General features: G+C 43.1%; 1 protein-coding gene across 1 annotated transcript in view; it reads right to left on the bottom strand.

Moving 5' to 3' along the window:
* Nup210l (nucleoporin 210 like) overlaps positions 1 to 24,569 on the bottom strand; it is an 89,346-nt gene that overhangs the window by 42,317 nt on the left and 22,460 nt on the right. Inside the window, exons 9-17 of the mRNA XM_051198925.1 lie at positions 23,890 to 23,996; positions 21,826 to 21,966; positions 19,764 to 19,901; positions 19,022 to 19,177; positions 15,239 to 15,437; positions 10,544 to 10,689; positions 7,923 to 8,144; positions 5,667 to 5,840; positions 3,409 to 3,601 (exon numbers count right to left, since the gene is read on the bottom strand). Coding sequence (XP_051054882.1) covers positions 3,409 to 3,601; positions 5,667 to 5,840; positions 7,923 to 8,144; positions 10,544 to 10,689; positions 15,239 to 15,437; positions 19,022 to 19,177; positions 19,764 to 19,901; positions 21,826 to 21,966; positions 23,890 to 23,996 — 1,476 coding nt within the window. The remainder of the gene's footprint in view (positions 1 to 3,408; positions 3,602 to 5,666; positions 5,841 to 7,922; positions 8,145 to 10,543; positions 10,690 to 15,238; positions 15,438 to 19,021; positions 19,178 to 19,763; positions 19,902 to 21,825; positions 21,967 to 23,889; positions 23,997 to 24,569) is intronic.

Below are 24,569 nucleotides of genomic sequence, written 5' to 3'. Positions count from 1 at the left end.
CTCTTAGGTCTTCTATTAAATGAGAAATTGGGCCAGGAAAGCCTAAAATGCTTCCTGTAATGATCTCTAATTCAAAAAAATGGGCAGAAAACAAATGCATAGGGACAATTCTGTATATAAAATTTCAATTTATAAGTAGCAGTACCAGGGAGTCAGTCTTTTGGGGCCTTTCCTTAGCTTCACTTATCTTTATATACATGACAATCAGTCACTCAAAAAATGTAAATGGTGCATTATTATTATTTTTAACTTTGTGTGTGTGTGTGTGTGTGTGTGTGTGTGTGTGTGTGTGTGTGTGGTGACGGGGTATGTGTGTACTAGTGCATGTGTCGGGGTCAGTTATCTCCTTCCAGCCCATTGGTCTTGGGGACTGAACTCAGATCATAATCAGGGACCTTTACCTGTGGAGCCAATTTACTGTGCCTCTTTGTCTTTCTTTCTTTCCTTCATTTCTTTTTGAGACAGAGTCTCATTGCATAACCCTGGCTGACCTCACACTCACAGAGATCCACCTGCTTCTGCCTCCTGCGTGCTGGGTTAAAGCCTGCGCCACCATGGCCGGCCTCTTTCTTTCCTTTCCTCCTTTTGAAACAGTCTCAGGCCCTCCCGGCAGGAACTGACTTGGCTATGGCACAGGCTATCCCGGGGCTTGGGTTGCTCCTGCCTCTGCATCCTGTCACTGAGATTACAGCCTATGCTACCACCAGAGGAGACAGATAATGTTTACTTCAGACTGGGAGCAGAGAAAGGCAGGAAATTCCCAGACGACCCACAGACAGTGTATATAGTTCAGGGGTGAGGACAATCTAAAAGAACATGGTGTGTACATAAAGCCAGGGGCAGGAGAGATCCTGCCATGTCTACTATGTGAGTTCCTGGGAGCCATGGGGGCAGCTCAGTGTGGAAGTGCTTACATCACATGTGAGGCACGTGCTGGACCACTGCGCTCTGTCCACAGCTCCCTCACATTAATTCTCTATTTTATTGCATAGGGTTTTTGTTTTTGTTTTGCTTTTGTTTTTGTTCTTTGCTGTTGTTTGTAGTCCTGGAACTCCATTTCCTTCCTTCCTTCCTCCCTCCCTTCCTCCCTCCCTTCCTTCCTTTTTTTCAAGGGTTTTTCTGGTAGCTTTGGAACCTGTCCTGGCAGTCTGGAACTTGCTCTATAGACCAGGCTGGCCTTGAACTCAAAGAGCTCTGCCTGCCTCTGCCTCCTGAGTGCTGGGCCACCACTGCCCGGCTCACTTTCTGTCTGACTGAAAGATGGCTTGTTTCTCCTCCCTTGAAACATTCGGTCCTGCAGTTTCACTTCCTTTTTCTTTTCCATATCCATCATTCCACTCTTCTTTTTTCCTTTCTCCTTTCCCCCCTCCTTCCCTCTGTCCCTCCGTCCTTCCCTCTTTTGGTTTTTGTTTAACCTTGATGACCTCAAAACTAATGGTATAGCTGAAGATGACCTCAATGCCTTCATTTTTAACTTATGTATGTGTGTTTGAAGTCGGGGGAATGCCATGGTGCAGGGTGGACCTCAGAAGACATTTTCTCCCAAGTTCACTTTCCTTTGATGACTCCCATCTCCCTAAAGCGTAAGTGCAGAGCTAGATGATAAGATGGCAAGAGGTGTTCACTTGAAGAGCTTGCCTTGCTTGACAGGAAACGTACTCTGGGACTGGGCTCTAGGACTCTTTGCTGCCAAGATCGAGTTTCTAGCTCATCCAGATTTGAAGTCCAATCTGGACTCTAGAAAGACAAGCTCCTGACTTGGAAGCCCCACACTCCAGAAAGGGAGTTGTCCTTGTCGGTGCCAAGAGGAACATACTGGAAAGAATCTAGTCGCTGGAGCATTCCAGCAATGAGGCTGCAACTCATGGAGAGCTCTTCAGGGAGGCAGGGTTCAGAGCACCACAGGGACCAGCCATCCTCATCAAAGGGCTCCCCCACTGAGAAGGCATCTTCCCCCACTCTTACATCCACCCGACACAGAGGCATTCTTTTTTGGGCAGGTGAACTCCTCAGGAGCTGAGCAGCTGCTTGCTTCTTTTCCTCTTTGCAGGCTGAGTAGCCTGGGGCTCATGGTTCTCTGTCCATCCTTTAACGTATCCTTTTTTAGGCTGGCTATCTGCAAGCGTCTTAGCATCACTTTGGGCCATCCTCTCATCTTTGCATGTACAGTGGTCTGTCCATTGTGGTGTATGATGCCCAAGGCTGGTAGAACAGTGTCACTATCAGCAAAGCTTAACCACGACATCACTCAGCTGTGACCTCTGAGGTATTTCTGAATCTACTTATTTCTTACATAAGTGATGACATTGCTCAAAAACGCAGAGACTTCCTTGTCACTCTCAAACCACGCCAGCAGGAAATTTGTGAAGACACTTGGCCAAAGTGAAGTGGGTGGTGCCAAGGGTATACTAACCTGAACCTAGCCTAGGGCTTTGGAGGCCTCCAGTTTTCAGGATATGTACGTATAGCCTTAGCACCACAGTGATTCTGCAGGGAAGGTGGGGCCGCAGGTCCAGAGAGCAACTTTGTGGAGTAGCTCTTTCCTTCCACCTTTCAGTGGGCTCTGTGGACCCAACTCAGGTCCCCAAGCTTGAGTGGCAAGCACCTTTAACTATTGCCGCATCTCACTGGGCCAAGCCAGTGACCCTTCTGTCTCTACCTCCAAAGTTCTGAGATTACAGATATGAGAGCCACCATGCGGTTTATGCAGTGCTAAAGACGGAGTCCAGGGCTTCCTAGTCAGAACACTACCAAATGGACGATATTCCCAGATATTCCTGCTTCCCTTTCTCCCATTTCTATCAACCCCCTTTGGACTTCCAGCACTGAGGATAGATCTCAGGGTCTCACACAAGCTATATACATGGTCTATTACTGAATGGCACTGCCAATCCTAATTTTACACACACACACACACACACACACACACACACACACACACACACACACATCCATAAATAACTGGGTAGTGGTGGCATATACCTTTAATCCTATCCCTTAGGAAGCAGAGGCAGGTGGATCTCTGAGTTTGAGGCCAGCCTGGTCTACAGAGTGAGTTCCAGGACAGCCAGGACTACACAGAGAAACTCTGTCTCAAAAAACAAAACAAAAAAATGCACAAATGCTGGGCGGTGGTGGCTCATGTCTTTAGTCCCAGCACTCAGGAGGCAGAGGCAGGCAGATCTCTGTGAGTTTGAGACAAGCCAGGTCTACAAGAGATAGTTCCAGGACAGCCTCTAAAACCACAGAGAAACCCTATCTTGAAAAACCAAAAAAAAAAAAAAAAAAAAAAAAGCACAAATATCAAACATTATAGACAATATGATAAAATGTAGAATGAAACAATTGCTCATAAGGAAGCAATGTGAACACAAGCACACTGTGACATTTGCAAGCTTTTTACAGTACCGTGCACCTGGGTCTGTCCACTGCCATCATCTTTGGCTACCATTTCCATTGACTTAGAATCTTCAAAGTGAGCCAGTGTCTCATTCGAAGATTTCCATTCTAGCATTAATGAACTAAAATTATCAAACTTCCTCCCGTGTTGATCAAATACTGCCAGTTCCAGGACTGAGTCCCTCAAGCTGGACACAGGAATCTGCATGAAAAGGAAAGGTCATAAAGGAACTTTTGTAGAAATTTGGGGCCATCAGATCAGCTCAGGGGGTAAAGCCCCTTACCATAAAACCCTGGAATGGATCCCATTCCTGGTGGAAAGAGAAAATCAACTTCACAAAGTTGTCTTCTGACTTCCACACACAAACCATGGCAAGCTTGTGCACATACATACACAACATGTGAACACATACAATAATTCAGTTTTTAAAAATTCAATAGCCTTAGGGGCGGCAAGCTATTCCTGAAGACAGGCATTAAGTCTCATCTTCCTACTTTGACAGTGTTGAAACTTCCCCTGGCCCAGCGGTTGTTAACATATAATGTGTGTGATCTCTTTTTCTCTTTCCTTTATTCTTCACCTTCAAGGGGGTGGGGGCAGGTTTTTGTTTGCGGAATTTTGTTTTCTGAGTGATGTAACTATCATGGCATTTTACCCCATCCCAAATATTTCATTATGTATTTCCTAAGAAAGAGAATATTTCCACAAAACACTAATACTATACTTGAGAAAAATATTTCCAATTTTTAGTTTTGGCTATGTGTCTATGTGTGTCCATGCACATGTATGTATGCATTCAGGTACCCGATGAGATTAGAAGGAGTCGTTGGATCTTCTGGAGCTGGAGTTACAGATGGTTATGAGCTGCTTGATGTGGGTGCTGGGAACTGAACTCAGGTCCTCTGAAAGAGCAGCGAGAACTCTTAGTCACCTATCCATCTCTGAACCTCCCCCACCCCACCCTGGCCTTAAGAATGTCGGCACACACTCTGGGGAGATGGCTCAGTGGGTTTTAGAGTGCTTGTGCTGCAATCACAAGGACCCAAGTTCAGACCCCCGGAACCCATCAAACCTGGTACAGTGTGTGTCTGTAATTGTAGCTCTTACAGTGAGATGGGAGATGGACACAGGAGACTTGCTGGGCAGCTAGCTTAGTGTATGCAATGGTGAAGAAGAAAAGACCCTGTTTCAAACATGACGGAAGGCAAGGGCTGATCCCCACGGTTGCTCTCTGACCTCCACTTGTGTGTCACAGACCAAGCACACACACACACACACACAAAAGAAAAAAAAAGCATTAACAATTAACATCAATGTAGTGTCATTAAATACAGAGTCAATATCTCAGTTTCCCTCCTGTATGCCACCAAGTATCTTTTATATCTTTTTAGGGTTTTTATTGATTTATTTTAAAAAGGATTTCATCTTTATTTATGTGTGTTCATGTATACCTAAATGTGTATGAGAGCCATGTATGTGCAGGTGCCCAGGGAGGCCAGAAGAGGGTGTTGGATCTCTGGAGCTGTGGTTACAGGAGTGAACCTGCTGACATGGTTGCTGGGAATTGAACTCAGGTCCTCTGGAAGAGCAGCAAGTGCTCTTAATTGCTGAGCCACCTGCCTAACCCTGATTTGATTGGGTGTAAAGACACTTAGTCTCTCGGCTGGCTAGTTCTATGTCAACTTGACACAAACTATAGTCATTTGGGAGGAGGGACTCTTGAATGTGAGAAGATGCCTGACTAAAACTTACAGGGTTCCGGGTCACCCTCAGCTACATAGAGGATATGAAAAAGAAGAGGTGGGTGGAGGAAACTATGGTAGCACACGTCTGTGACCCCAGCCCTTAGGAGTGAGGTAGGAGGACTACACGTTTCTGGCCAGCATAGATCACCTAGACAGAAATTTCACCTCTGTGTTTCTGAGCACGACTTTGTTTACCATGGATCTTTATTGTACATTTGTAGTAATCTCTCTTACTTACTTATAATGCTAACAAAAGGCTTGATAGGGGAGGTGTTAGCAAAACAATTTAGACACTATTCAGGGGTTTGCTGGTCTTCAGGCACAATTTCCTTGTACAGAAAACAGTCATATTACCAAACGTTCAAAATTGTAACTTAGTTACTCCTTAGCCATTTGAAAGCAAGTGACAAACACAAACATGCCTCCCACTTTGATAGACAGAAGCTATATTTCAGATCTCTTATCTCGAAGACATTCGAGACCAAAGTGCCATAAGCATTAGGAGGGCGCTTTGCACTTACCAGTTGCTTGTTGTACTGTGGCAGAGGACATGGCTGGGTGCCAGCTCGTACCTTGTACACTGGTGTCACCAACATACTGGCAGGGTGGGCACAGATGAAGCGCACCTGCACTGTCTCCACAGAGGGACTAGGGTTCAGGACACCTGGGTGATTCCCAATCCGCAAAGTGAGAACCTTTAAGGAAATGTCAGAGAATTACTTATGTGTAGACCCTTGATGTCTGCTGGCCTCAAACACACAGAGACCTGCCTGCCTCGGCCTCTGAGTGCTGGGATTACAAGTGTGCACCACCACTGCCCAGCATAAATAATAATTTTTCTTTAAGAAAGGAAATTCTGGCTTGGTACAATATGGATGAAATTTGACAGCATTATGCTAACTAAAATATGCCAGCCATCAAAGAAAAATAGCATATGATTTCACAAAAATAGACAGAAAGATGGTGAGTGCCAGGGTCAAAGGTAACATGGCTGTAGGGAGATGTTTTTTGTTTTTGTTCTTTTGGGTTTTTTTTGTTTGTTTGTTTGTTTGTTGCTTTGGTTTTTGTTTTTTTGAGACAGGGTTTCTTGTGTAGTTTTGTAGACCAAGCTGTAGAACTAACAGATCTACCTGCCTCTGCCTCCTAAATTCTGGAATTAAAGGTGTGTGCCACCACTACCTGGCTGGAGAGATTAAAAAAAAAAAAAATGTATTTATTATGTATACAGTGTTTTGTATGCCTGCAGGCCAGAAGAGGGCACCAGATCTCATTACAGATGGTTGTGAGCCACCATGTGGTTGCTGGGGATTGAACTCCAGACCTTTGGAGATGGTTTTTAATGGGTCTGAAGTTTCAGTTCTGTAAGATGAGAGGTTGTGGAGCTGTTCCCGCTGGGCTGTTCTGTCTCTGTGGCAGTGACAAAAAACCCTGATAAAAGCAAATTACAGGAGAAAAGCTTGTTTGGTTCATGGTTCCAGGTAACTGCCCATCACTGCAAGAGACTTAGAGTGGCATAAACCTGAGGCAGTCTTATTACATCCACAGTCATGAGCAAACCATCAAACCCGTGCATGCAATGCTAGTGCTCAGCCTGCTCCCTCACTCACCCCTGTCTGGGTCAGAGGACCCGAGTTTGGTTCCCAGCACTCATGTCAGGTGACTCACAACCACCTGTAAACGTCAGCTTCGGGGATCTGAAGCCTTTGACCTCCACTAGGCATTCGCACTCACATCACACATATCCACACCCACACAACTACTCACCCCACATTCCTTCCTAGAGGAAGGTTCACAAGGCTCTGTGAACTCAACAAAACTTACCATTGGGGCTGAGGGGATAGCTCAGTGGGACATAGCACTTGCTGTGCAAATGTAGTGGGCTGGAGTTCAGCTCTCTAGAGCCTCCTTAGAATCCAAAAAGGTATGGCAGCCATGTTTAATCTGAGGACCAGAGATGGCATCTGGGAGCAAGCTGGCTAGCTAGACTAGCAAGATCCAGGCTCAGCAGGAGACCTTGTCTCAATAAATAAAGTGGAGAGTGATTAAGGAAAACAAACACCCAGTGTCAATTTTGGGGTACACAGGCACCTGCACATGCGTGAATACACATTTACACATGGCACACGGGACACACATGAAGAAGAAAATCAGGTTCAGAAAACTTGTGAAACCCACAAGAAAGGTGTAAGAGCCTGGTTTGGTGGCACACACCTTCAATTGCAAAACTAGGGAGCAGTGGCAGATAGGTATCTGTCAGTCAGGCCAGCCTGCTCTTCATAGCAAGTTCCAGGATAGCCAGGGCTGAATCGAGAGACTGTCTCAAAACAAACAAACAAACAAACAAACAAAACAAAATATAAATAAGTAAGTATCCAAAAGTAAAAAAAAAAAAAAAAAACCTGAAGACAGGGGCTGGGGAGATAGCGCAGTGGTTAAGAGCATGGTGCACACACAGACAGTCATGAAGGCAACTACAAGTATACACAAATAAAAACGAATTAAAAAATTAAACTATAAGTTGCAACATCATACTAATGTCAGAAAGAGGCTATTTAAAGACAGGCGGTGGTGGCACAGACCTTTAATCCCAGCACTTGGGAAGCAGAGGCAGTTGGATCTCTGAGTTTGAGGACAGCCTGGTCTATAGGACAGCCAGGGCTACACAGAGAAACCCTGTCTCAAAAACAAACAAACAAACAAAGGAAAGAAAGGAAAGGAAAGGAAGGAAGGAAGGAAGGAAAAAAGCAAGCAAGAAAGAAAAACACTATTTTTCTTACTTGTTCCCCTAAATTCAGGCACAGGACTCGGTAGACATACTGGTTCTGTTTCCTCTTAGCTGGCAGCCTGGCTTCTGTTACCCTAACGTTCTCTGGCTTCTCCATGCTCAGCTCCAAAAAAAATCGGGAAGGTTCCAAGATCCATGGATGAGGGCCCCCTTCAAATACCATTTCCTTCACAGACTGCCATGTCACCAAGGCAACTTCCACGGGGTCCAGAGCCTGAAGCAAATCCATCCAATATAGTTAGGGAATATTAAATTATTTATCTGTTTAGACAGAGTCCTCCCATACTGCTTGACCTGATCCTCTTGCCTCCAGCTCTCCAGTGCCTGGATTAAATCAACCAATCAATCTATCAATCATCTATCCATCTATCTATCTATCTATCCATCCATCTATCTATCTATCTTCCCTCTTCCCCGTCCTCAAAGCTCCCCTAGTGTTCCCCTTACGCTCTTTCAAATTCTCCACCTCTTTTTCTCTGATTGCTATCACCTACATATTTTTTTCGCCAATAACATTTCTTGAGACAGGGCCTCTTCTTTCTTACACTGTTATTTTATGTGTATTGGTGTTTTGATTATATGTATGTCTGTGTGAGTGCATAGGGTCACCCAGAACTGGGATAACACAGCTGTGGGTTGTCATGTGGGTGCTGGGAATTGAACTCTGGGTCCCGTGGAAGAGCAGCCAGGGTTCTCACCCACTAAGCCATCTCTCCAGCCTCTGTAATTTTTGTTTTGAGATAATAATCTTTCAGTTTTATTTTTACTGTCTATTCATTTTGAAACAGGGTCTCATTATGTAGCCTTGGTAGTCCTGGAGTTTGCTCTGTAGATCATGCTGGCCTCGAACTTGAGACCCACCTGCCTCAGTTTCCTTAGTGCTGGGATTAAATGCATGTGCCACCATGCCTGGCTGAGGTTATAAAACAATTACATCATTTTCTCCTTCCCTCTCCTCCTTGGAATCCCTCTCATGTACTCTCTCAAATTCATGGCTTCTTTCTCACTGTTGGTGTGTGTGTGTGTGTGTGTGTGTGTGTGTGTGTGTGTGTGTGTGTGTATTCTCAAGTACATAAGTACAACCTGTTCAGTCTGTATAATGAATGTTTTCAGGACTGACCATTTGGCATTGGATAACTGTGCTGGATAGTTTTATGTCAACCTGACATAAACTAAAGTCATTTGAGAGGAAGGAACCTCAATGAAGAAAATGCATCCTAAGATAAGGCTGTAAGTCATTTTCTGAATTAGTGATTGATGGGGGAGGCCTCAGTCCATTGTGGGTGCTGTCATCCCTGGGCTGGTCCCGCGGTCTGTAAGAAAGCAGGCTGAAAAAACCATGATCATGGTGTTGCATCACAGCAGCAGAAAGCCTAACTAACACAATAACCAATTGCTGTGTTCTTCCATGGAGAAGCCTTTCTCCTGCTCTCAGCATCCTGGAGTTGCCTACAGTTCTTTGTGTGGGTTGAGGCCCTGTGAGCCTTTCCTTTCTCCACTTTAGCACATGTCCTGGTTGCTAAAATTTAGGTCACTTTTGGGCAGTTCTAAGGTGCCACATGGTACTGGAAACTGAACCCAGGTCCTCTGCAAGGACAGTAAGTACTCTTACCTGCTGAACCATCTATCTAGCCCCTTGATTTTACTTTTTTTTTTTTTTTTTTTTTTTTTTTGAGATAGGGTTTCTCTGTGTAACATCCCCTGGCTGTCCTGGAAATCACTCTGCAGACCAGGCTGGCCTCAAATTCACAGAGATCCACCAGTCTCTGCCTACCCAATGCTGGGACTAAAGGCATGGGCCACCACCGCCCAGCCTTAATTTTTGATGGAATTAAGCAAGTGGGTAGTCTCTCCCTGAATTTATTTTGAACCACACTGTCATCATATTTAATATTTAATGGACTAACTTATGACCCCAAATAATGACTGCTGTTCTGAAAATATATAAACACATAACAGTAATATGGCTGGCTCATCTTCTATAAGACAGGAGGTTTCAAGGAGATAGCTTTCTTCAAACAAGACCATGCTAACAGCCTGTGTGACTGGTGCTACAGAGATATATACATATGTTAAAATTCAGATATTATCTTAAAATTAGTGTTTTATGTATCAAAGAAGAAAGTTACGAACCTAAAATTTGCTAATGCAAGACAAAGTCATTGCTAATGTCAGGTGAGGATGTGGTTCAGTTGGAGGGTGGGGGTTATTTGTTTATTGGTTGGTTGGTTGTTTGGAAGCTTACTTAGCATGCATAAGGCCCTGTGTTCCATCCCACAGAGCATGAACTGAATGTGACTGAGTACTATTGTAATGCCACACTTGTGATGCAGAAACAGGAGGATCAGAAGTTCAAGGCCAGCCTTGAATGTCTTGAACTGGCATGGCTAATTGAATGCCAGCCTGGAGACAACAGTGAGTGAAGAGGTCACAAACCTTCTTATTTTATATACTGACCCCAGTTCCCTCTCCCTCATGTCCTCCCATGCTCCCCACTGACCCCCCCACCCCCACCCCACTCCCAATTCACTCCCCAGGGAGGGTGAGGCCTCCCCTGTGGGATCATCAAAGTCTGTCATATCTTTTGGGGCAGGGCCTAGGCCCTCCACTCACCTTCAGAGGCTCATAAGCAGCAAATGTGGCACCACTCCCGACGTGTTCTTCATGCCCGGTCACACTGACTGTCACCACAGTATGGCCTGGAGATGCGGCTGCGATATGTACACTGGAACAGTGCGTTGGTCCGGGTTTTTTAATACCTTTCAATCAAAAGACACGATTTCAAACAGGCATGGTGACACAGGCCTACACTCTCAGCACTTGGGATGTGGCTCTAGAGGAATCCAGAGTTCAAAGCCAGCCTCAACTACAAATCGACTTTAAGGCAAGCCTGACATAAAAGAAACTCTGTCCCAATATGAAACACCCACCCCAAAGCTTACCATAACTCAGTAGAGTAATAATCAGTCTGGTTTTTTTTTTAAAGAAATTTGGATACAGAATAATTTTAACACATTAGAAGCATAACCTGGGGCTAGAGAAATGCCTCAGTACTTAAGAGCACTGACTGCTCTTTCAGAGAACCCAAGTTCAGTTCCCAGCACCTACATGGTAGCTCACAACCACTTCTAACTACAGCTCCATAGGATTCAGCACTGTTGGCTTCTGTGGGCACCATCACTCATGTGCCCATATCCACATGCTGACATTTACACAATAAAAAGTAGTACAAATAGATTTGGCTGGGCATGATGGCACATTTAATCTCATCACTTCGGAGGTTCAAGGCCAGCCTGGTCTACATAGTGAGTTGCAGGCCAGCCAAAGACTATATAGTGAGGCCCTGTCTCAACAAAACAAAACAAAACTTATCTTAAGATCTATTTATTTATGTATTTTATGTATTTCAGTGTTCTGTTTTCTGCACATCAGAAGAGGGTATCAGATCCCATTATAGATGGTTGTGAGCCACCATGTGGGTGCTAGGAATTGAACTCAGGACCTCTGAAAGTGCAGCCAGTGCTGAGCCATCTCTCCAGCACCCCCCCCCCAATCTTAAAAATATAACTGTATCTGGGCATGGTGGCATGTGCCTGTCATTTTAGCACTTGGCTTAGGCAGGAGGAGTCTTACAAGATGCAGTCTAGCTTAGGATACAGAGCAACATCCTGCCTCAAACAAAACAAAACAAGAAATGCTACCTTCATACACCCATTTCTGTCAAGTAGGTATATACTTCCTTCTGTAGCTCAGCATTTGGAGCACTCCTCTATCCTGTACAAGACCCTGAGTTCAATTGCCAGCAAGGCCAAAAACAAACAGTGAAGTTTTTCTTCTGGTGATGGACATTAATCATGTAAGACACAGTTAGTTCTACATGCAGTGTGAACATAAGCTTGGGCAAAAGGCCCAGACACCAAGGGATGAGTAACACAGAAAGAGAGAGAAATGGCATATATAAAATGCATATAGATCATTTAAAATAGTAACAGAAAGCTAGAAATAGTCCAGAGGTATGGGAAACAGGAAGATGGGTTGTAGCTAGGGAAAAGAAGCCTCATTTGTTTGGAGACAGATCTTGCTTTGTAGACCAGAAACCTTGAATTACCTGAAGGGGTTGCCCATCTGTATATATGCTTCTTGTATTGGTTAATGAATAAAACATCGTTTGGCCAATGAGGCAAGAAGATAGGTGGGATGAGAAGACAAGGAGAATTCTGGGAAAGGTAGGCAGAATGAGCAATATATAGATTGATAGAAATGGATTAATAATTAAGACAGAGCTAGCCAATAAAAAGACCTAGTCATTGGCCAACAGTTTAATAATTAATACAGCATCTGTGTGTTTATTTGGGGCTCAGAGGCCACAGGACCAGCCAGGACAAAGAACCTCACATTACAACTATCCTCCTGCTCTGTCCTGCCTAGTGCCTAGACTACAGGAAGCGTTAGGGAAAGAACAAGACACCCAATGAAACATAAAGGAGATATCAATAAACAGGTGATAAAGGAAAAACTTGAATAGTTGGTTTTGTTAGAGCCTCCTGATGCCAAAAGAATAAAGAGATGAAAAGTGGATTGAGTTACCTCTGTTAGGCATGGGTACTGAGGAAAAAGGATTTAAGCTCTATTCTGTAAGTAAAGAGAACCCTCTTTTTGGGGGGGCAAATAAAAGTATTACTATTACTAAACTGGGTTTGAGCCAGGCAGTGGTGGTGCCCACCTTTGATCCAGCACTCAGGAGGAAGAGTTAGGTGGATCTTTGAGTTCAAGGCTAGTCTGGTCTACAGAGTGAGTTCCAGGACAGCCAGAGCTGTTACACAAAGAAACCCTGTCTTGAAAAACGACAATAAAATAATAATAATCTGGATTTGATGGCTTACATCTAAAATTCCAGCAGTTTAGAAACTGAGACAGGAGGGTTATTGCAAGTTCATGGCCAGCTGGGGCTTTGTAGTAGTATGTTCTATTCTAGCCTTGAATACAGAATGAAACTCTTTCTTTGAAAACAAAACAAAACAAAAAACAAGGAGGGCTGGAACAATGGCTCAGTGGTCAAGAGTGCTGGTTCCCCTTCCAGAGGACCCAGGTTCTATTCCCAGCACCCTTTTAATGTATTGCAACCATCCATAACTCTAGTTCCAAGGGATCTGATATCCCCTTCTGGCCTCCACAGGCATTGCACACAAGTGGTACACAGAGATGTGTGTGGCAGAACACACACATAAAGTGATAAAATATAACTTAAAAAACAAGGGGCTTGTCAGATGGCTCCTTGAGTAAAGGCACCTGCTGCCAAGCCTAACAAATTACATCCAATCTTCAGGACCTACATGATGGAAAAAGTTGTCCTCTGAACTCCACACACTTAATATGGTGTACACATGTATATATACAAATAAATACATAGGTAAAAATACAAACAAACAAAAATAACATTGAGGTTCAGCTTAGCAAGGATAAGAATTTAGAATGATACTATCTTTCCCCACATGAGAGAATCGGGCTTAGAAGTTAGAGCTAAGAACAGAGGAAGCAGAGAGGTGAGGGATGCTAATGTTGATGAGTAGGGCTTGAAAGAAGTCTGCTCTGATGCCACTCCTGCTACAGATACACAGGAGTTAAATGAACTGAGATGGGAAAGCACTCACAACAGAGACTGGCAAACCCCAAACCCAAATGCTAAGACATGTTCCATGCTACCACTGCTTTACATCCATGAACATCAGTGGGACTCAAAAGCCTACATGAACTTCAACAGCAACAAGGATGCATGTCCTCCATTTCACTAGAAAAACATACTGCCCGGGCTAAGTGTATGGCTGAGTGGGAAGAGTGCTTACAGAGCATGCTCAGTCCCCAGCACAAGAAATCAGGTTGATGCTGTAGGCATGTCATCTCGGCACTCGAGGCAGCAGGATCAGAAATTCAAGGTCAACCTTGGTTACATAGGAAGTTGAAAGCCAGTCTGGGTAACATGAGGCTCTGACTCAAAAAAGAAAATAGAAGATGAATATATTGTCTCCTTTTTAATATAGTATAGAGTCATTAAATGATACTATATTCCTCTTTAAAGAAATGTGTCAATTCTCACTTCTGAAAACGAGAAGACATGTATGTGTATGTGTGTGTGCGTGTGTATTTGTATTTAAGATTTGTTATTTATTATGTACACAGTGTTCTGCCTGCATGTATGCCTGCACATCAGAAGACGGCACCAGAACTCATTATGGATGTAGTTGTTGGAAACTGAACTCAGGACCCCAGTGCTCTTAACTGATGGGAGATGTCATTCTGTAAATATGTTTCTCTCATTGGTTAATGAATAAAGCACTGTTGGCCAATAGGAAAGCAAGATAGGCGGGATTAGGAGACAAGGAGTATCCAGGGAGAGGTAGGAGATTCAACAAGTAGGACCGAGGGAGCATAACTCCAGGCCCTCTCTGGTAAGCCAAGACTACGTGGAAAGACTTAGATTAATAGAAATGGGTTAATATTTAAGACAGAGCTAGCCAATAAGAAACATTAGTAACTTGCCAACAGCTTTATATTTAATACAGCGTCTCTGTGTGTTATTTGGGGCTGGTGCGGCTGTGGGACTAGGCCAGCAGGAAAACATGCTCATAACACTTAACCACTGAGTCATCTCCAGCCCAAAAGACATAATGTTTAAGATATATATTAAAGAAAGAAAAGAAACAGGATGGAGAGATGGCTCAGAAGCTACAGGATTTCCCTCAAAGTGTGAGGAGTAGAGTTCAGATCCCCCAGACCGATGAAAGGGACAGGCAGGTGTGGTGGCCACCTGGAATTCCAGCACTTGGGAAGCAGGCAGGACCCCAAAACAAACTGACTGGCTAGACTAGCTAGAATGGTGAGTTCTGGATTCAATGAGAGACCCTGCTTTGACAGAGTGGAGTGTGGTCAAGGAAGACATCCAATATCAGCTCCAAATCCAGGCCTGCATTTATATGTGTATATGTGTGTTCACATACATGTAAACAGGTGTGTATATATGCACACCTCACACAAAGACACATTTTTCTCCTGTGTTTTTTGTTTCTACATTCATAAAAAGGAGTAGAGGAAGCTTAAGTCCCAGTGCTGCTCAGGAGGCTAAGACTGGAAGATTATGAGTTCAAGGGCAGCCTATCCTACAAAGCAGGATCTCGTGTGTGTGTGTGTGTGTGTGTGTGTGTGTGTGTGTGTGAAGAAAGAGAGGGAGGGGAACTGTATGACTTAAGCTACAGTGGTGATTGGCCCCATAATTCAAGAATGAAGTAGAAAATAAGTAGAGCTTAGCCTTGCCTTCTTTAACAAGAGTGAAGACTCCTTGCTTATCCGAGTTTAGATCCAGGGGTAGGTGAGAGCAGTCAGTGAATGCGATGGCCTCTTTGGTCTCTGTATTTACATGATACATTGCAATGGGGACTTCAATAATGTGGCCAATTTCCACATCAGCTTGAAATGGTAACAGTTCCATTTTGTTCAGCTTCATGACATATATCTTGAGGAAAAGCAATTAACCTTTAGGAAAGTCTTAGAAGAGATATTTAAACACATACACCATGATTTGCTGTATGCATATGCATATGTAAGACACACATAAGTATGTACATTTTGGTGTGGTTGCCCATGTCCCACTATGCCTTAGGAGGCTGAGGCCAGACAATAGAGTCAAGTGCAGCCTGGGCTTTATAGTGAGACCCTGTCTCAACAACCATATGTAGATGCTCTCTATATGTTGTTACTTACATATTTTACTTTTAGTTCCCCTATTCTTTTTTTTTTTAATGGTGGTGCTAGGGGTTGAATTTAGATCCCTTTGCATGCTAGAAAAGAACACTACCACCAAGCTAGGCCTCCAGTTAAAAATATACATGTAATTATGTAGATACTATATAAAATTACATAATTTTCATATATATATATATATATATATATATTGAGATAGGGTTTCTCTGTGTAGCCCTGGTTGTCCTTGAACTCACTATATAGTCCAGGCTGGCCTTAAACTCAGAGATCTACCTGCTTCTGTCTCCTGAGTACTGGGATTAAAGGCCTGCACCACCATGCTCAGCTTTCAGTTAATATATATTTTAATATAAAACAATACACGTGCCTTAGGGTTTCTATTGCTGTAAAAACACCATGACTGAAAGTCACTGAGGAGAAAAGCCCATCATACACACAAGTCAGGGCAGGAACCTGGATACATGAGTTGAAGCAGGGGCCATGGATGAAAACAGGTTACTGATTTGCTTGCTGTGATTTCTCAGCCTGATTTCTTACAGCACCAAAGAAAATTTCAACTACAAGACCCTCTCAATGTGTCCACTTTTTCTGTTGTTTTAAGACAGGGTCTCGATGGGCAGTGGTGATGCTCAAGAGGCAGCGCAATTTTAATCCCAGCACTCAGGAGGAAGAGGCGGGTAGATCTCTGTGAATTCAAGGCCAGCCTGCTCTTCAGCACTAGTTCAAGGACATCCAGGGCTACACAAAGAAACCCTGTCTCTAAAAACAAACAAACAAAAGACAGAATTTCACTAGGTAGTTCTGGCTAGCCTGGAATTTACTATGTAATCCAGGCTGGCCTTGAGGTCTCAGAAATCCACCTGTCTCTGCCTTCCCAATACCGGAATTAAAGGTATTCACCACCATATCCAGGCAATTTGCTCATTTTTTTTTCAGGTCTTGACATCATTTCAGTAATTTAGAATTGTTCTGGACAGTTTTTGTGAACTTGACACAAACTGGAGACATCCGGGAAGAAATGATCTCAGGAAAGTCTGTGGGGACAGTTTCTTCATTCATGACTCATGTGGGATGTCCCAGCTGGCTGTGGACAGTGCCATCCTAGGGCAGGTAGTCTTGGGTTGTATAAGAAAACAGAACGTGGGAACTGTGAGAAGCAAGTTGGTAGGTAATGTTCCTCCATGGCCTCTGATGCAGTATCTGCCTTGAGTTCCTACTCCTACTCCTGTCCATGATTGGCTATAAAGTGTAAACTGAAGTAACCCTTTCCTCCACAGACGCTTCTGGTCATAGTGTTTATCACTGCAACAGAAACTTAACTAGGACAAGGCTTGACTGGTATCTTAGTCTCAGTCCATCATTGTCTAATCGCCTACAACAGTAGCTTTCATTTTTTAAAATAATTATTATCACGATTACTGAATATAAAATACGTATATTTCTAAACACAAGCCTTACCACATTAATAACCTGTTTTAGAAAAGCTACATTGATTCCCCATTTTCTATACCAGGAGCTACCAAATGCTAACTGTAAAGCCAGAGGGAAAGTGTTGCTGTCTGTAAGTTTTCTGCACTTCCTAACCATGCAGCTGTGTCTTAAAAGCAGCAGAAATCCTGTTAAACTCTATTTATCCAAAGAGGGAGTGTCCTGCTGTGGCTCTCTAGCTTTTGTTTGCCTTCCAAAATCGTTCCTAATGGTCTCTAATTAATCCCACCTACAAGGATCATTCTATCTGCCAGGAGTAGTTCCTTAAACTCCCAGAGATCCACCTGCCTCTGCCTCCCAAGTGCTGGGTTAAAAGGCATACACCACCACGCCCAGCTCAAGAGTAGTTCTTAAAATTAATTAACTAATTAATTTTATTGATTGATTTTTTTGAGACAGGGGTCTCTCCATTATGAATCTCTGGATGTCCTAGAACTCATTATGTATACCAAGGTGGCATCAAACTCACTGAGAGAGTTCTGTGATTAAAGATGTACACCACCATGCCCAGCTCCGTTGTTGCTGTTGTTGTTGTTATTATTATTATTATCAGCATCATCATATTGTTACTAAGTGTGTGTGTATGAGATGGCCATGCAACAGGCTTAAATTTAATTCCTGGTACCTCGTAAAGATGGTGGAGAGAAGTTATTCCACAAAGTTGTATTCTGACTTCTATATGTACCCCTCTCTATGTACACTTCATATGCATACACAATAATAAACATTTAAAAGATTACATGTACAAAATAAATTTTGCGAAGGATAGGTGAGTGTTCTCTGCCACTGCGTTACATCCCCAGCTCAAGACCCCCAATTCTACGAATGAAAAAGCAAACACAGATGTCAAACACATGGCTCTTTTTTTGTTTGTTTGTTTGTGTTGTTGTTTTTCAAGAAAGGGTTTCTCTGTGTAGTTTTGGAGCCTGTCCTGGAACTAGCTTTGTAGACCAGGCTGGCCTCGAACTCACAGGGATTCTCCTGCTTCTGCCTCCTGAGTGCTGGGATTAAGGGCATGCGCCACCACCACCTGACTAAATATATGGCTCTTAAATCAAACAGGAGTCAATCCATATTTAAGGAATGTGTACTTCCAGGTTGAATTTTATAACATTTTAATTTAATTTAGTTCTATTTATTGAGAGAGGGTTTCATGAAGTTGAAGATGGTGCTGAATTTCTAGTGTCCAGGCTCCCCCTCCTATGTGCTGGATTACAAACATGGCCTCCATGCCCAGTTTCATGGATGCTAAGGACTGAACCTGGGTTTTGTGCACAACAATCCCTCTACCAGCTGAGCCGCTGTCCTCAGTCCTTGAGTAAAATATTGGATTATATGCGATTTCAAACATGTCCTGAACTTAAATTTAGAAATTGTAGCCTGGCAGTGGTGGTGCACGCCTTTAGTCTTAATACTCAGCCTGGTCTACAAAAGAGTTTCAGGACAGCCAGGGCTACAAAGAGAAACCCTGTCTCAAAAAACCAAAATAACAACAACAAAAAAACAAAAAGAAAGGAAGGAAAAAAAAAAAACCCAAACAAACAAGCAAATTAGAAATCATGGGGCTAGAGAAATGGCTCAGCAGTTAAGAGTTCTTGCTGCTCTTGCAGAGGCAGAGGTTAAAGTCTCAGAACACACATGGCAATTCACATCTGTCTACAGCTACAGCTCCAGGGGACCCAATGCCTTCTTAAGACTTCCATGGATACTAGGCACAAAAGTGGTGCAGAAATACATGGAGGCAAAACACTCATATGTGTAATTTATTTACAAAAAAATAAAAATAAAATAAAAAACCAATGTAGGCAGTGGTACCCCAGAGATGATCAGTTTGTAAGAGACACTTACCTTAATTTCTCCATATCGAAAAGGATTTTGTACATCCCGTGCCAAAATGGTGCTGTTCCCTCTCACCTGCCCTGCGGCTACTACTCCTTTGGTGGTGACCATGGCCACTGTTTCATTAGAAGAGGTCCAGGTAAAGTTGCCACTGCCTCCCTCTACCTGTGAAAAACCACAACCCATGTTGAACTCTTCTGGGAGGAAAGAAGAATTTAAGTGAAAATGAAAACAATAAAATTATGTCATAAATTTTCTCTGTATGTGTCAAGAAACTGAACCTTGCAGTGAAGCAGGAAAATGAGCAAGAGGCATCTTAAAGGGAGGCTAAGTTATTGTCTTGCCACAGAAGGTCATAGGGGCATCAGGACACCAGGGAATATGACAAAGCATCATAAAATGACAGGTGGCAAAGACAGAAAGCACACCAAGTCTTCAATTTGGTGGCTAGCAAACAGTGAGTTACACTATGAAGTTGGTGGTAAGGTAAAAGTTAACAATAAGTTTAGGACTAAGAACATAGCTCAGCCAGTAGAGTGAAGCTCTTGGTTTGATCCCTGCACTGTATAAACCTCGTCTGACACTGCGAGACTGTAACCCCGACACTCAAGAGGCACAGGCAGGAGAATCAGGGGTTGCACAGTGAGTTCAAGGCCAGCCTGAGCTACATGTCAAAACTTTTTCAATGAAGCAACTTATTAGAGAAACAGATTTATTTCTGTGGGAATTCCATTATTAAAGGATGCCGTACCTGAACTTTGTAACGATTTAATATTCCCAGAGGATGATGGGGAAATGCCAGAAAGCTAGGTTTAAGCTGAATAGGAAAATAGATTTTCACTTCTTGTTGGTGGTTGATTTCACACTTTTTAGGCTGAGTACTGCTGCTCTGCAGGAAAAAAAGAAAAAAGAAAAAAAAAAGAAGAAGAGAAAGAATCAAAATAGATTTCCTGAGGCTCATTTATTTATTTATTTATTTATTTATTTATTTAGGTTTCTCTGTGTAGCTCTGGCTGTCCTGGAACTTGCTTTGTAGACCAGGCTGGCCTTGAACTCACAAAGATCCATCTGCCTCTGCCTCCTAAGTGCTGGGAGGCACTGCTTCAGAGACATTTTCATTGCCACTAAATACACGAGCAAAAGGGTATGCTCATGACTTATACAACTATCTTCTACCCATAAAAGAAAGAAGCTGGGGGGTGGTGGCACAAATTTGTAAACCTGGCACTTAGATGGTTAACACAAGAGGATCGGGAGTTCAAGGCCACCTGAGGTTACCAGACAGCCTATCTTTAAAGGGGAAAAAAGACCAGAAAGATAGAAGGAAGCATGCAGAGTTGGTCTACTTTGCTTTCTGTTGCAGTGATAAACACTATGACCAAAGGCAACAGGGAGAGGGTTAGGGTTTGCTTCACTTCACAGCTCAGTCTTTCATCAAGTGACGTCTGGGCAGGCTCTCAAAGCAGGAACCTAGAGGAAGACCTGAAGCTGAACCCAGGGCTTTGTTGCTGTTTGGCTTGCTCTCCGTGCCTTGCTCAGCTTGCTTTCTTAGACAACCCAGGATGGTGCCACCCACAGATGATGGGAGATATCATCCTGTAAATATGTTTCTCTTATTGGTTAATGAATAAAGCACTGTTGGCCAATAGAAAAGCAAGATTGGCGGGACTAGGAGACAAGGAGGATTCCAGGAAGTAGTAGGGAGGAGTCACCATGTAGAGATTGGAGAGAGCAGACAACGGCCCCACTCTCCGATAAGATGAAACCACGCGGAAATACTTAGATTAATAGAAATGGGTTAATACTTAAGACAGAGCTAGCCGATAAGAAACAAGGAACTGGCCAACAGCATTATATCAAATGCAGAGTCTCTGTGTGTTAATTGGGGCTGGCGTGGTGGTGGGACCAGACCGGCAGAGAAAAACCTACTCATAACACACAGACTTGTCAATCATTCCAGTGTATGCTATGCACATACAAACAATAAATAAAACTTCCAGCAAAGACTCAGTTCTTGCCACTGTGCGCCAGCGCCAGTGGCCACAGGCAAGACTAACTCTAGTGTCCCAGTCACACCTCTACACAGAGGCCCCATTTCTTGTATGGAAGTCATCAAAAGGAAACAAATCTGTAAAGACAGTGCTATCCATTTCCAGCAGTAAACAAACAAACAAACAGCTAAAGTACTGGAAGTCCGGTGGGGACATGGCTGTGAGCTCAGCAATCAGGAAGAGTCTCAGGCAGGAGGATTTTGAGTTTAAGGCTAGCCTGGGGTGCATGAAGAGACTGTGAGTTAGGAAAAAACAACAGAAAACCTGGAAATAAGGTAAAAGTTCAATGTCAGGGGCAGAGATAAATGAATCAGCATGTTAACCACTTGGAATTTTAAAATAAAAAAAATCTGTTATGTGGGGCCGGAGGACAGGCTCAATGGTTGAGTTTGTACTGCTCTTGTAGAGAACCTAAGTTTGATTCCTTGTACCCCATCAGAAGACTCACACTGCCTGTAGCTCTAGCTTTAGAGGATCCAATGTATTCTTCTGGCTTCAGAGATCACCTGCATACAGGTGCACCCCCCCACACACACACACATACCATACAATTTTAAAAATAAGAAATCTTTTTCTTTAAGCTCCTTATATGTACTTGATGACATAGAGAAGTACATGTATGGAAAAGTTTCTTAAAGGAACTGTGTGTTATGCAATACCATGCGCAGTGTCAGAGGAAGATGGCTTATCACAGCTGCTTTAAATCATAGCAGCCCTCCCTGCCAGGGCTCCTAGGAAACAGAAGGCTGTTGAGACACCTACCTCCTGAAGGCTGGAAGTCAGGGTTGCGTTTACCACCACAACTCCATCTCTCAGGGCTTTTACAACATGGTAAGATCCATTTGAAGTACTTAGCTGCTCTTCAAAGTATTCCTTCAGAAACTGGAATGTGATCTTGAGATTCTGGAATCAGTCCAATGGCAACACAAATCTTAAGATGTATTTTGCTCCTAAAACCATTTTAATGCCAAACCATAGATAAGACTGTGGTTATATACATTAAGGGATAATGACATAAGACTAGGAGTGAGGGTGTGCACTGGAGAGATCGCTCAGTGATTAAGAGCAGCTGTTGCTCTTGTAGAAGATGCGATTCGATTCTCAGCATCCACTGGGCAGCTCACAACCACCTATGAGACTAGCTGCAGGGGATCCAACACATCTGGTCTCTGAGGACACCTGCACTCACAAACACATAATAAAAAGCAAACAGGACCTGGGCCATGGCAGCACACATCTCTAGTCCTGGAGACAGAGGTGGGGGATAGCTGAGTTTGAAGCCAGCCTGGTCTACAGAGTGAGTTGAAAGACAGAGTTACACAGAGAAACCATGTTTCAAATTAAATAAACAAACAAACTGAAGCTGGAGATTTGGCTCAGTCCTCTGCTCTTCCTGATGACCCCAGAATCAGTTTCCAACACCCATCAGGCAGCTTACAACCACTCTACAACAACAATAACTCTAGTTCCAGAGAATCCCACACCCTTGTTTGGCCTCTGTTTCCTATCAGGAATACAAAAAACCCAAGATAGCCAAACAACCCTGTACAATATAAGGAATTTCAGGAGGCATCACCATCCTTACTTCAAGCTCTACTATAGAGCTATAGTAATGAAAACAGCTTGATATTGGCACAAAAACAGATGGGTAGACCAGTAGAATCGAAGACTGCTATTAATCCACACACCTATGAACACCTGATTTTTGACAAAGCAGCTAAAATTATACAATGGAAAAAAAGAAAGCATAACCGGATGCTGATATGTAGAAGATTGCAGATAGATCCATATCAGGAACACATATATGCAGGAAAACCACTTATACACATAAAATCTAAAAATATTTTAATCTTTTAAATTAATTAATTTATTCATTATTATTATTATTATTATTATTATTATTATTATTTTGGAGACAGGTTTTCTCTGCATACATCTGGCTGTCCTGAAACTTTTTTTGTAAACCACGCTGACTTCAAACACAGATCTGTCTTCCTCTGCCTCCTGAGATCTGGGATTACAGGAGTGCATCACCACACTGAGCTATAATTAATTGACTCAAAAAAGAAGAAAGAACAAAAGTTTTGCTTTCCTTCATGGGAAGTCTAAGTTGGACAAGGTGTGATTTTAAAATGGTATTCATTTTTTATAAAGATTCATCCATATCAGCAGCAGAAACAGTTGAGACATAAATTTAGGACAGCCCATGTCATTCCATTAATGGATAAGTTCCTAATCCTGACCCCTGACAGTCCTGGGCAGCTGGGCAGCTGATGTCCACATGTCACTCCCACCACTACAGAACTTTGGTGAGTTTCTCTTTCTTAGACGGTGGTGTGCAGAGAGAGGCTTGTTTGTCCCCAGATGTTACTGGGCTTGGCAACTCCTTCTGTAATTCGGATCACATTATGACTTCTGGTTTAGCATTCCTCAAGGATAGCACTAATTAATGCTACTAATAATCAAAACAAAGAACTTGTATTTACAAAGGTAAAGGTCAACAGCAAAGAAAGAAAGAAGGCTTCCTGCCACGCAGATGGCCCACTCCAGGAGCTATCCACCAAGGACCTGGGAAAATAAGAGATTGGGCTGAGGTGTGGTTCAGGGGCACAGTGCTTATCTTGCACACTTGAGGCCCTGGATTCTACATAAACCCAGACATGATACGTGCACCTGTAATCCCAGAACTTTCCCGAATGCAGGAAGATCAGGAGTTCAAAGCCATTGTCTTCTAGATAGTTAGATAAAAGTCTGGTGTGGGCTACCTGAGATCCTGTCTCAAACACTGAGTGAGAGAAAATAGAACAGAACAAAGGTGAGACTCACATCCGAAATATGGACCCTAGTGCTGGTTTTATCAAACACGTCAACTGTGATGACATACACCTGGCCCACCTCGAGACTCCATCGGCCGCCAGGATGAATGGTGAAACCTGTACACAAAGTAAGAAACGTGAGACCCTAAGAGACTCACGGTCTCCTGCCATGAGCGAACTACAAACTTTAAAAGCTACTGAAAGGGCCCACTTGCTGATGGATGGAGATGGCTCTCAAATCAGATTTCTCCCTCAAACTGTGTGGTAATTTAGGATCCCAAATATATATTAAGTGAAAGGAACACCAGCATCTATGTAAACAAGAACAAAGTATGTTTGGCTCACTCCCAGTGTGCCAATTAGACTTGTTGCTTCATATTGTCTAAAGAGCAATGTCTCTTTTTTCAAAGATTGTATTATATAGATTATGGTATTGTTTCATAACCTAGATTTGTTTTTGTCTACAGATTTTGAGACAAGGTCTTACTGACTCAGGTTTAAGCATGGTTGTTTGTTTGTCTTAAACCTATTTTTAAAAATGTGTTCTTTCAGGCCAGGTGTGATGGTGTGAATAGGAATAGGCTCACATCTTTGAATGCTTGGTCACTGGGAAGTGTCCTTACTTGACAGGGATTAGGTGGTGTGGCCTCAAGGCAGTAGGTATGGTCTTGGTGGAGGTAGTGTGTCACT

Source organism: Phodopus roborovskii, unplaced genomic scaffold (genome assembly GCF_943737965.1).
Source record: "Phodopus roborovskii unplaced genomic scaffold, PHOROB, whole genome shotgun sequence".
In the NCBI taxonomy this organism is placed as follows: Eukaryota; Metazoa; Chordata; class Mammalia; order Rodentia; family Cricetidae; genus Phodopus; species Phodopus roborovskii.
Note: the sequence above shows the minus strand (reverse complement) of the source record. Positions and strands in the feature narration are given on the sequence as shown.